The 13,570-nt window shown below is 41.7% G+C and overlaps 1 protein-coding gene across 8 annotated transcripts in view; it reads left to right on the forward strand.

Annotated features, from left to right (window-relative positions):
* The window catches only part of LOC129356580 (AP-3 complex subunit beta-2), a 61,223-nt gene that overhangs the window by 25,794 nt on the left and 21,859 nt on the right, over positions 1-13,570 (forward strand). For 3 of the 8 annotated variants that reach the window (XM_055026571.1, XM_055026404.1, XM_055026190.1), the window contains exons 10-24: positions 1,854-1,908; positions 2,016-2,087; positions 2,171-2,233; positions 2,338-2,470; positions 2,790-2,899; positions 2,997-3,173; positions 3,397-3,583; positions 4,310-4,440; positions 8,703-8,741; positions 10,814-10,928; positions 11,837-12,005; positions 12,167-12,332; positions 12,857-12,944; positions 13,133-13,242; positions 13,323-13,551. In XM_055026571.1, coding sequence (XP_054882546.1) covers positions 1,854-1,908; positions 2,016-2,087; positions 2,171-2,233; positions 2,338-2,470; positions 2,790-2,899; positions 2,997-3,173; positions 3,397-3,583; positions 4,310-4,440; positions 8,703-8,741; positions 10,814-10,928; positions 11,837-12,005; positions 12,167-12,332; positions 12,857-12,944; positions 13,133-13,242; positions 13,323-13,551 — 1,844 coding nt within the window. The remainder of the gene's footprint in view (positions 1-1,853; positions 1,909-2,015; positions 2,088-2,170; positions 2,234-2,337; positions 2,471-2,789; positions 2,900-2,996; positions 3,174-3,396; positions 3,584-4,309; positions 4,441-8,702; positions 8,742-10,813; positions 10,929-11,836; positions 12,006-12,166; positions 12,333-12,856; positions 12,945-13,132; positions 13,243-13,322; positions 13,552-13,570) is intronic. The other 5 variants (XM_055026464.1, XM_055026293.1, XM_055026519.1 and 2 more) reach the window with 3 other exon arrangements.

Consider the following 13,570-nt stretch of genomic DNA (forward strand, 5'->3'; position numbering starts at 1 on the left):
TAGCTTGTTTTGTTTTGATAAGACTTATTGATATTCGGAATAAAAGCATATTTTAAGTGCATTTCCAGTGAAGTGTAAGTGGGCTAAATTTGCATGAAGAAAAGGTTTTTATCGTGCTTGACAAACTTTCCTAGAAAGTCCAGTTTGTTTGGGTCGGTGTGAAACGCGCAACTCAAAGTAAATCCGGGCACATGTTTGGAAGCAGACTGTAGCGCAGAGCATTCTGGGTAAATACAACCCAAACAAACACGTTAGAAGGTTGTGATCTTTATAGGCTAAAATCTAACGCATTTTGTGAAAATGTGTCAGATTTTGTTCACATTTTGTGAAAAAGGAAGTTGCGCTCAGTGTCTTCTTCAGAGGTTTTTTGTCTTGCTTACATCAGTGGTTCTTGGTACAGCGCCCCCCACAGGTGAGGACATAAACAGGTTTGAATCAGTTCATTAGAAGGAAAGTGAACCACACCAACTGAAAAAGTAACAAATGTTAAAGTTTTGATCCCCAATTGAACCGATTCTACCGGACGTGTGAAAACGTCCTCAGACAGACTTGTTCTGAAAGTCATCCAATTTAACGGCTGCTGTTTCACAGTTCTGTCTGGGTGAAAACAGAAAGTGTGACTCGTTGTAAAAGGTGAAAAATGTAAAACCCAGATTTGATCAATGAACGAAGTGTGTGTGGGCGAGGCACGGGGATTGCATCCAGTATAGGTTAAATGTCATTTTATTGGTGCAATAAAAATCGAAGTTCAGAGCCTCCATACGCAGACTGATGTATTTAATATTTCCTCTGTGTATTTGTTTAGGAGAGATATTTGATTTACCTGTTGATGTACAGCACATGCTGCTTCAATCAAGAGTAGCTCATGATGTAGCAGAGATTATGGATTAACTAAACAGGTTATATGGTTGCACAGCACTTACAGTGTTTACAGTAGCATTATTTGATTAACTTAAACACCGAGTTTACTGATAAGCAACTTTGTTTCTCACCAAGCCATAAAGATGCACTCCAATATTTTGACCTGCCAACTACTTTCTAGTTAATATAGACACGGGAGAAGAAAACTATGCACTTTATTATTTTTCTGTGAAAAAATAAGCAAGCAGATTAGTTTGCAAAATATATTGAAAACATAAAAGAGAAATAATAAAAGCTTGGGTGTTTAATCGTTTAAATAGAGAGATTTTACCGTTTACAGTGGCTGACGTCATTTTTTTGTATGTGAAAGGAGCAGATGATGGAAATGAACAAAGAACTGAACAGAGTCTCTCACTCTGTTCACACTTATCTAGTCCACATGAATTAACGGTTAAAATAATAAATTCAGGCATGAAGAAGAGGCTAAATACACAGGGTTCTTTCATTTTGAAATGTATTTTAAATGTGTTTCTTGCCTCTCCAGTAGTTGGCGCCCTGTGCAGTATCAGACCTACAAACTAACACAGAAATGTTTGATCCTAATTTAATCTAAGTTTTTTCTATATTGTAAACTCTGTTGCATTTCCTACATACACAACTCACAATAAAGTGTTCAGATATTGGGATTTTATGATTTTATGTTAATTTCTAGTTAGTTAGCCCTGCTAACTAATTAGCAGTTAGCTACTTAACTAATTACTACTAAGTGCTAAGCTAGGTTTATCTCTGCTAACTAATTAGCCAACTGATCCATAGCTAATCCAAACATTAGCAATGCTAATTGGCTAAGTAGCATTGCTAATGTTTATTAACTGTGGATGTCCAGTGTGGTAACTTCAGTGATTTAGTCCAGAAAGACACCTTGAAGTAATTGGACGTTGTAATCTGAAAGACCTCCATCAGTTCCTTCCATCTCTCTTTTCTTCCATCAGTGAAGTCCAGTACGTCGTTCTTCAGAATGTGGCCACCATGACCATTAAAAGGCGGGTAAGTTACACTTGTTAGATTATGCTAAGCCTGTCTTTGTTTTGCATTTTAAATTCAAAGATTTATGCGGAGTTTTTTCGGTGTGTGTTTGTGTATGTGTATTGCAGGGCATGTTCGAACCATACCTGAAGAGTTTCTACATCCGCTCCACGGACCCGACCCAGATCAAAATCCTTAAGGTTTCTCTCTGTTCTGTTCTGTCCAACCCGCTAAACCCAGAAGGTTTATTAGAACTTCACCGACATCGTCTTGTTTTTCACAGCTGGAGGTTCTCACCAATCTGGCCAACGAGACAAACATTTCCACTATTCTCAGGGAGTTTCAGGTCATGTCGAATTAAATGTGCTTTATACTAATTCCTCAGTTCTGTTGACCTATACTGTGAACAGAAACACAACAATAACAAACGTGTTTATGTGTTTCTGACAGACATACATTAAAAGCATGGATAAAGATTTCGTGGCTGCAACAATTCAGGCTATCGGCCGTTGCGCTACTAACATCGGAGAAGTGAGAGACACGTGTTTGAACGGCCTGGTGCAGCTGCTGTCTAACCGAGATGGTAAGAGTAGAGCCAGCTTTAAAATTGGTAAATATTTTGTAGAAAACGGGATAGGTGCATGAAATAATATTTTATTTTAATCGGCTCTATTTATGAAAAACCAAAAGACAGAGCAAAAAAACAAAAAGCTAATAATATTGATCCAAAGTAAATACATTAGATACTCTCCTATTAAGGGTTGGTAGATGAGTATTAGTAAGTAAGTCACCTCTGGTCTGATTCCTTTTCCGGGATGCTAAGGTAGTTGATGAGGGTCTGAACTGTAACACACTGCACTTTCACAAACTGATGCAAATGTTTGACTCGTCTTCTCGTACAGAGCTGGTGGTGGCGGAGTCGGTGGTCGTCATCAAGAAGTTGCTCCAGATGCAGCCAGAGAAGCACAGTGACATCATCAAGCACATGGCGAAACTAACAGACAACATCCAGGTGAGGCGCTGCTCCTTCACGTTTCCGCCTCCATGGCTAGGAGTCCTGCAGACGCCACAAACAGAGGTAGGTCTCACGGTCTGGCGCGCTCCCTCAGGTCCCGATGGCACGAGCCAGTATTCTGTGGCTGATTGGAGAATACTGCGAGCACGTGCCAAAGATCGCGCCGGACGTCTTGAGGAAGATGGCCAAGTCGTTCACCAACGAGGAAGACATCGTCAAGCTGCAGATCCTAAATCTGGCCGCCAAGCTCTACCTCACCAATTCCAAACAGGTATGCAGCTCAAGGTTTCCTCTAACAACATATGGACTAAATCCTCTACATATGTGAGACCAGAATTAGTCCAACTTTATCCATTAATAGTATGGAAAGCTACAGAAAAGTTCTGAATGGGTATGCAAAAAGAAAACAGAATGTGGACAAATGTTGGCCTTTTCATGCCGGGGGATTTCCACGGTCAGCTGTCCTCGTCCTCTGCGTCGTTTTTCTCCCACAGACTAAATTGCTGACGCAGTACGTTCTCAACTTGGCCAAGTACGACCAGAACTACGACATCCGTGATCGGGCCCGCTTTATTCGGCAGCTCATCGTGCCCACGGAGAAGAGTGGGGCCCTCAGCAAGTACGCCAAGAAGCTCTTCCTGGCTCTGAAACCTGCACCCGTCCTCGAGTCTCCGTTCAAAGGTACGGCAGGATGAAAGTCCTGCACTCAGACCGTCGTCGCTTTGATTTTCCTCTGAGCCGAATTATTTTTCCAAATATAGGATTTATTTTGTGTTTAGAGATCTAAAGCTCTTTAAGAATGTCTAATGGTTTTAATGCAGATGGTAATCTCTTCATAAAACCCACTGATTCCGCAAATGGAAAAAAAATAAAAATCATGACAGTCAAAACAAATTTAGTTGATATGCGAACATAATCAGTTCTTAATTGCAGCAGACTTCCCATTAGCATCATACAGTCAGATCTACGCACTATTAGGGTTTCATTCAGAGACGATTGGTTGGATCAATTCGATTAATTGTGATCTTATTCGAGGGAGTTGAATTACTTGTTTGTTTGCATATTTTAATATATTTCTAAGATTGTTAGAAAGTTTTAAGCAGCTAAACAAAAAATTTTATTCGATTAATCATCAGAATAATCAATAGAATAATTGATTACCAATCTAATCTTTAGTTGCAGCCCTAATTTTACAGCAAAATAAGATCCATAAATTTCTTTTAAAGTTCCTTTTGACTCAGGACTTGACTGGCATGAGGTCAAAGGCGCTGTGTTCATCTAGGTTTTAAATGACTGACTCCATGTTATAAACTCGAAACACTGAAGCAAGATTTTAAGCCTGATCATCTCAGGTTTCTCAGATTGCAGATTTCGTCCCCCTGTACTTTCTACTTTGTGTTTTTGCAGATAGAGACCACTTCCAGCTGGGTTCGCTTTCCCACCTGCTGAACGCCAAGGCCGGGGGCTACCAGGAGCTGCCCGACTGGCCCGAAAGCGCCCCCGACCCCTCCGTGCGCAACGTGGAGGTGAAGGAGTCTGTGCGTGCAGTGGAAACAGTAACATGCAGAGACACAGGGGGCCCCCAGGGGCCCCTACAGACGGAGGGGAGCGAGGGCTGCTCCTTCGCCAGAGCAGTGCCTCAGAGGGGCTGGACACCAGAGCTTCCCATCCAAAATAATCTCAACTCCAATATATCATGGATTCCTCATCCATTCATTTACAGCCCATTACCATTAACACACATCCTTCTGGTCGCCGTTAACTACCCTGATGGATGTTGCTTCACGGCTTTCCCTCCACTGAGAAGAACGAGTCACACAAAGAAAAGAGGATTGTTTTCTTGTGGATGAGAGAAAGTCGTTGCAATGAAGTTTTGCATTCAGACGCATCTGGAAAACAGTGTGTGGTAGCAAGCTCCTCTCATCCTCTCTGCTGCACTCGCTTCTGCTGGGCAGCAGCTCCTCGGCCCGTCCACATCGTTTCTCACAGCCGTTTGAGCCACATCGTGTTACGGAGGGGGAGCAGGCTTTGGTTCTGACCTGAGACCAACAGCGTTGTTCTCATTTGCATATTTATTTATTTATTATGTCGCCACAGATAGGTGCGGGCTTTTCTGCACCTCTGCTCTCCACATTACCAGTTTCTCTGGTGCTTTCTCTCGCATTTCATGATACAAACTGCAAGAACAGCAGGACAGGAAATTTGATCCATTTTGAAACGATTCAAAAGAGTGCATTACCGCAGGTAGGCAGCCGATGCCTAATTACAAACCACTAGGGGAACATTGCATTTAATTTGACATTAGATGAAGCTATTTCCTAAATTAATCATCAGCAGTTTCACAAAAATAGTGATTTCAACTGTCTAATAGAAAGCTCAGTCTTACCAGTTCTGACCAAAGTCTCTCCTCTTCCTCTCCATCCCATCCCAGTTGGTACTGCAGTGTGTTTCAAATGGACGTAGAATCAAGTGATCTGAAGGCTTGATTCTACCACCACATACTGTGTTTTTGTCTGATAGTGAAACCAGGAACCTGCCATTGATGAGCTCATGAGTGCAAATAACTTACATTATTTTTTGCAACAGGACAGAGAAGATGACAAAGAAATGTTGGTTATTTGGCTTTAGAGTGGATTCTATTGCTGTTTTTCCATAGATCTTGTCATTGAAGGAAACAGCATGTGTAAGCAGAAACCTTTTTATTCCACGTTTCTGCTGGTCTTCACAAAGATCACACAGCTCAGCTAGCTCAAAAGCTGAGCTAGGATGAGTGAGCTAGTCTGAACCTCAGCCAAAGGTCGGCCATGTGCCTTTAATATCTTGTATGAACACTCTAAAACTATCCACTAAAATAAAAATAAAAAAATGAAAGCATCTGTCCATAACAAACAAAACCCTCTGGTCAGAGTCAGATTGAAATACAGTGCCTTCAGAAACATTGCATCTAGGCGTTCCTAAATACGGCGATGACAAAAATGGTGAGGCGTTTTGTGCGGCCCTTCAATTGCCGTTATCGATACGAAAATTTTCTTTCTCCTCTGCCAAAAACTCACAGAATACATTAAGATATTGTTGATGTTCTTATTTTGATCTCGTCAGAATTTGTATTGTATAAAAATAAAAAAAAAAAAGATCTAAAATTTGTGTCCTCACGTTTTAGCTAAACGGCTGAAACAAAGTAAAACATCAGTAAGATTTTTGATGTTCAGAAGGCCCTGAAGGCTCGGTTTTGACCGGCTCTGTCTCCCTCTGCGCTCCGCATCCCGTCCTCAGACGGAGGAAGTCATAACCACCGGAGAGGGGCGGATCGGCCTGCTGGGAGACTGGCGAGAGGTGCCCCGCCTGCAGAGTGTCAGAGTGCAGTGGTTTTGGTTCTGATGGCCGCTCCCTCTCTTTTCCTTCAGATTTCACTCTTACTCTTTTTTTTCTCTGCTGAGCGTCGGCGAAACTGGAGTCATGTGCTACTCAAAAGTTTGCCCACGATTAAGATTTTTCTTAATCGTACAGAATTTCTGTCTGTTTTATAAGTGAACGCTGAAATTCTTATAATTTAAAAAACATTTAAAAAAAAGAACCAGATCTCAACATTTGGTCAAAGACACATCGCTGAAAATAGAAATGGCATCAAATTTTCTAGCATGTTCTAGATTTACAGTAATCTTGATTTGAAGGCATTATTGTGCACTGCAAAGACAATCTTACATTTTTTTGTCTTGTTTCTAGCGCAAATATTTTAGTACACTTGAAATAAGATGAAGGTAATTTAAAGGGTTTTTCAAAAATGTGCTAGTTCCAGGAGCAGATTATTTGACGTAATATGAGATTGGAAAGAAAGTTTAACATTCTGCTGGTGGAGCTAATACTTTTTAAAATAAATACCAAGGAATTATTTACATTAAACAAGCTCCTATATCTTACTGATTTTTTAAATTTTTTTATGTAGTAAGACATTTGCACTTTAACTAGACCAAAAATACTTGGTGAGATTTTGTGTTGGTGTGTTCTTCATTTTGCTGTATCCTCCAGACTCCATGATGGATTCTCTCACCTGTCATCCCAATATGCAGAGGACAGTTTGAATTAAGTCCAGAGTTGTAGCTAAATGATGGAGTGACATTACTAATCATCATTCATTTGCTGTTTTTGATAGCTGCTACAGTGAGACTCTTTACTTTGACTAAACCTGTCACCAAGGACCTATTAGTTCTCTAAATGACTTCTGGTTTTAAGCTTGCATGGCGAACATGAAGTCGGGGAGATGACACGCTGTTAGCAGAACATCAAACACACAGGGTTTATATTTTCACACACACTTTGTTCCTGTTTCCTCTGCTGCTCCATCTTCAAAGTTGTGGTGTTTTGTTTTTTAACGTGTGGCGTTGCTTGATGTGATCTCACTCCAACCTCCTCAGTCTTCACTCATTCATCGCTGTGCCTCTGCCTCTCCTCATGATTTCATTGTTCACTAACATGTCTTGTTTTGTTGTTGATGGTTTGATTGTGAGTGTGCGCGCGGCGCCGTTCACACGTATCACAAACTCTGGTCAAGATGTGTAAAAAAAAAAACAACCTTGAAATTAGATCACCTTTTATTGCTGTTGCATAATCTTACACTAAGATGTTCAGACAAAAGCTTTGACTTCAGCAAGTATTTGGTAGTGAGAAGCAATTTGTGTTACATAATTCCTTTTGTTGTAAATTACCATTGCTTTTGGAAAACCCTCTTTGCCAACAAAACTTAGTCTTTTTCTGCGGCCCTTCACAAGATACAGTTGATTTTGTATCTGAGAAACTTCTGTGTTGAGTTTTGATCATCATCCTGGTGACAGAATCAATGATGAATCCATGATGAATCAATGATGAATCAATAATGATGGCAGATTAACAATTTTCCCAAAACGTTCCGTTGTTCATCCACCATTAGCAATATGAAGGCATCTGCTGTCAGCATTGATTAGTGGCTATGCTAACTAGCGTTAGCATCCCTGAGCACTCATTAATCGCTGCGCCTGTGCCTGAGAGACTAATCAGAAAAGTGTAAGCATTGCGTACGTGAGAGTGATTGACAGTCCCAAGACCCTCTTCTTTGCTCTGATTGGTTCTTTTTGACCAATCCGTGTATTGAGGCATTAAGCAGCGTAGCTCTATTTGTTTTTCTTTTAATTTTGTCTCTCATATTGTTCTCTCACAAGACAGTTTTAGCAAATACGTAAAAAAAAAAAACCCAAACATATTGTTTAATAAGAGCCAGATACTTTAAATGTTTTCTTATCGTTCCCATTTTGCAAAAGCATGAAAACAAAAGGGCCTTTATGTTCAGAAAAACAGAAATTGACTTTAACACATCTGAGACGCTTTGATCAACTTAAAAATTAAAGCTAAAATGAGATTTTATGTGGATTGTTGTTAAACTGACGTGACGAGAAAACCAACCGAAACACCAACAAAATGTGATTTTATTTTAAGGCTATTGCACATCTTCAGCAGCCTGGGTCAAAATGCGTATGGAGGGCTCAGCGCATTAATATGAAGTTATATTAGAGTGTAAAATCATCATCTAGTCGCTCCATGTTACTCAGTAGATGCTGTGATGATAATTTCCAAAGTAGTGATGAAATTCAGGGTTTACTTCCAGTCTGAGTTTCCAACTTGTTTACACCTCTTTATATATAAATATATATATATCCCCTGCCTTTCTCTTGCTTTAAAACAAACAGAACATTTCCTTCCTTCTTCCTCATCTCCATCCCTACTCTCTCTCTCTCTTTTCGTTTTTTTGGTTCTTTTCCACATCTGCCAGGTTTTTGCGCTGCTCGAAAGAGTCACAACACTGACGAGCGTGAGTCCGTTTAGCGGCGACAAGCCACAACTACTTCCTTCAGCCCGAAACCCACGTAGCCGCGAAAATCAAACCCCGAGTGCTTCTTCTCACCCTGCCTTATTATTACGTAGTTGCTGTTCTGTGCTTAGCTGAGCCGAAGCCACCTGAAACACAGCTCCCCTTTCTCCCTCCTCCTCACCATTACAGAAGTGATTCAGAGTTCTGACTGTCTGCGCTACCTCGTCAGATTTTCCTACCGCAGCACGGATAGACGGCCAGGTCCATCCGTCCGCGCTGCTGTCATGTTTACGAAGCAGAAAACCGCAGCAGGTTGTGTTCATGTTGAAGTGGAAGCTCAGGAGTTTATACTAAGCTTGGCACTGGAACAATTTACATATCACATCCTTCATCTGATCATCCGACCCGTTTGAGATTAAAGGCTGTAGATGTGTGCACTAATCCTTTCACAAGAATATCCTTACCTGTTAAAAACATATCTCCAATACAAAGGTGTTGTTAAACATAAAACAGTATCAGACGAGGAAAACACGTTTTTGCTGGAATTGAATTAAACACAGACCGACTCAGATCACCGATTCATCGTATGACAGACTGTCCAACGCAGCCACAGTGTGTCCACTGAACTGCGCAGGTCATTGTGTCGATGAAAAGGTCGGAGATGATCAATATACACTAACATTACATGACTATTACACAGCTTGAATCCCACAGAGTATCGCTGACATCTACTTAGCGAAGTTTGATAATAAAAAGAGTTTAATTAAACTAAAATATTTTTAAAATATAGGGACAAAATAGCCCACAAAACAACGTATTTTGTCCTGATTAACCGCCAAACCATGACTTGTTTACAGTAGTAACTAAAGCCATTTCTAAGCTGCCTGTCATGTGAAGTGGAAACATGAAGCAAAACAGCAGCTCAATGAAAGCCAGGTGTGAAATTAATGAAATAAAGCTGACTGTCGTCTTCGACGAAACAAAACTCATGAAACAAAACTTCCACAGGTGGGACGTATGTCAAGGAAATCTGCTGAGTAAGCAGATTTCGCATGACCACGAGGTAGGACGGATTTACGGGTAGCACAGATGAACAGAACCCCGGCTCGTCAGGCATGTCGAGACGCGTTAGAAGGAGTGATTTTGAAACCAGGAGATGTCCGCGGTCATTACCGAAGATCTCCGGTCAATGAGCGCGGACAGGGAGAGAGCAGATTGCTTTCTCTGGGAAGAAAAACAGAAAGGGTAGGAGGGTAAGTCCTGAAAGACATCACTTCTGATAATGAAAACGCTCCCTGTATTGAAAGAAAGCCATTTATGCAACTTGGTCATGAAGGCATCACCTGGTGCTCGTCTCATTTGGCATAAAGAAGCATCCGGATTGAATTCATTTTCTTTCTTTCTTTTTTTTTTTTCTCGCAGGAAGACGTAAAATACGTCGGCGTATTAAGGCCACGCTAGGAAAATGAAATATATAAAAGTACGAGAATGAAGCTATAATACTACGAGAATAACGTCATAGTATTACGAGAATAGATCTGCTGTGACTTTATTCTCATTATATTTTTCCGAACTATTTCATCGTCGTTTTATTATGACTTTATTCTCATGCTTATATTTTTAATTTTTCTAACTATGGCCATAATACTCAGTCGTAGTAAAAGCAGCAGCAGCCTCAGAAATTTGCACAGGGGTGGCCAGACCAACCTATTAATTTGATTAATTTATTTGCTGTCTTGTTGAAAAAAGATGACTCTATGTACCTTTCTACAAGCTGAACATGATTCTCTAGAGGGAGGGGGCCAGCATTTTTCAAAAGGGGGCCATGGCCCCCCAGGTCCCTCCCTCGGGGGCCCCACTGTGTAAAAGCAGATCAGCAGCAGCGATGGATGGCTTCATTTGGCTGCATCACGCCCAGGCAGAGGCATTCATGGCCATGCTCCTCTGCCCACATCTGGGCTTTTTCTTTGCTGAGGGTTATTTCTTTTATTATTATTATTATTTATTTATTTTTTGTTCCCGTCCACTGTGGCTGAAATAAAAACTCACCGGGCTCCGTTTCTGTCCGCCAGGTGCCCGAATGGACCAAATGCAGCAGCCGGGAGAAGAGGAAGGAGAAGAAAGTTGAGAAGCCGTTCTACTCCGACTCAGAGGGCGAGTCCGGCCCGACCGAGTCTGCTGACAGCGGTAACCTTTAACCTCAGCCTGGCGTCGTGACGCCTTTTATCAAAACGGACGTTGGTGGATCTGCTGTGAGTCGAGGACATTGCTGAGCTAAAGTCTGTGCAGGGAGCACAGACAGGTCAGAGGTTACAAAACAATGTAAAACGAGCTGTTGATGCCTTCGCTGTTCAAGACAGAAGTTTACAGACGCAGAATAAAAATACACCTGCACCTTTTTTTTCCTTCCCTGTCTGAAGTTAAATCAGACCAAACCTCTCTAAACAGAAATCATTTTCTATTATTGCTTTGCCACAATAACGGGAGGAAATGTCAAACTCTTATTTAGTGATGTCTTCAAAATGACAATAAAGTTCAGGAAACATAAACACTTCACCGAGACGCGGCTTTTTTGACATCGTAACTGAAGTATCGACTTTTTTTACATAACTTAACATTAATGAAGTGAGCACCTCTTTTTTTTTTAAAGATGGATTTAGTCAAATATTTTATTCATTTGTTAAGAGAAACCAATACATTTGTAGTGCTTCTCTGAAAACATAACCAAACTGATTATCAAAGTTTTGCATATGAAGATAAACGGATAACAACATAAAACATCTGGTTGGTTTGAGCTGATGAGTTGACGCAAGACGTCTCTCTCCTGGACTGAAAGCAAACTAAAGGCTTCAGTTGCTTCTACAAATTGTTCTGATGTCACTAAAAACGTTTAAGCAGCTCCACTTCAGCTCGTTCGATTCAACTAAATGTTAGAGACACAAAGTGACTGATCGTAATTATGGACGACTTGTCCCTAAATATGTGCTTGGAGCAATAAGTCAAACAAAATAACAGAAGAAATCTGTGTTCCACATTGCAAAAATGTTCTGATGAAATACTTTCCCTCAGAGCAAACATCTTCTGTTCCTTTCCAGAGTCGGACTCGGCCAGCTGCTCGGAGAGCGGCAGCGAGAGGAGCGGCTCGGCCTCGGAGAGCGAAGAGAGCGGCGAGGTCTCTGTGTCTGAGGAGGACGAGGAGGAGGAAAAGGAGGAGAAGAAAACGAAGAAGAGAGAATTAAAGAAGGCGGTGCAAGAAAGCGAGAGGTGACTTGACACGTTTTGAAAGGTTGACAATCTTATTGTTTTCCAGAGGATTCTTGCAATCGACTTTAAAGCCTGGGGTCGTCCGGTGTCGCTTCCCTTTAGCCGAAACCAGATCAGTGTCTGTCTTGTTCATTTAATCGCCGTCTCCTTTCTGCTTTCAGTGAGCAGAGCAGCGAAGAGGAAGATAGGAAACACGAGAGGAAGACGAAACAGCGGAAGAGCGACTCGGAGTCAGAGTCTGACGAGGAAGAGGAGAGCGAGTCTGAGAGCAGCCAGTCGGAGTCTGACGACTCCGAGTCTGAAGCAGAAGTCAGGAAGAAAAAGAAGGTACACCGAGGAGACTGACGGAGAAAAATATTCCTAACCCTCGAGGGTTTTTTTTTTTTTTTTACATTTTGTCCTCTTAAAAATAATGACTCTCTGCTTTTTGTCCATAGAGATAAACCAGCTCTGGATTTTACTCTCAGAATCATTACTTTAATAATCAGGACTCAGACTTTAATGTATCTCTGGATGCAGCTTTTTTTTGGAGGGGACTTTAATATCAGGGTTCAGATTTTAATCTCAGAATTTTGTCTTGAATTTCAGAATTCATTTTTTTTTTAAACAGAATTTTATTCTCAGAATTCAGAACTGAATCCCTAAATTATTTGGAGATTCAAATGAAGGAATTTGAAACTCAGATATGTTTTTGTCTCTTCGAGTTTCTCCGAATTCAGAGAAAAACTTCTTTCACAATTATGTTTGAATTTTATTTGTTTATGGTTATTATTTTCAGTGACCCTAGTCCTCTTCCACGTGTTTTATAAGTTGCCAGGTGCTCATGACATTTGTACTTGCCCTTCCTCCAGGCAGCTGAATCTAAACCTCCTTCCAAACCCGTCAAGAAAGAAACCAAGAAAGAGAAGAAGGAAATGTCTCTTTTGGACCTCGATGATTGTGAGTCGGGTTTTTCTTTGTCCGTGTTTCTGGAGCGAAAGCAGATGTTTGATGTAAACATGGGCTGGTCTTCTGCTTATCAAGCAACAGAGCAGATAAGATGATTTCTTTCTCATAAGGACTGAATAAATAAACGTTCGGCGTCAGGTTTCCGTCTCTGAATGTCGACTTCTATCTTTCCCTCCCAGTTGAACCAGCGCCCTCACCGCAAGTCACCCCGGTCAACAACTTGCTCTCTAACAGCCTGGTGACCGACCTGGAGGGCCTTTCCCTGTCCGAAGCCGTCATGTCACCAGCGGTAAGCAGAAACGCTTCCTGTCTTTAAAGTGTCGGGGTGGAACAGAGGCAGCGTGTGAGACGTGAGACGTGTTTCCGCAGACCATCGCCCCCTCCAGCGCGCTGAAGAGCTACGAGCTGCTGCACCGCATCACGGGCGAGGGTCTGTCGGTGGAGTACTGCTTCAGCCGGCAGCCGTTCAGCCCCGACGCCAACATGGTGGCGGTGCAGATGCAGTTCACCAACAGCTCCACGTCCGACACCAAGAACCTGCACATGGAGGACGTGAAGCTCCAGTCGGGGATGAGGGTGAAGGAGTTCCCCGAGATAGGTACCCCGACCGGAGACGT

Source organism: Poeciliopsis prolifica, unplaced genomic scaffold, assembly GCF_027474105.1.
Source record: "Poeciliopsis prolifica strain line A6 unplaced genomic scaffold, Auburn_PproV2 SCAFFOLD001, whole genome shotgun sequence".
NCBI lineage: Eukaryota > Metazoa > Chordata > Actinopteri > Cyprinodontiformes > Poeciliidae > Poeciliopsis > Poeciliopsis prolifica.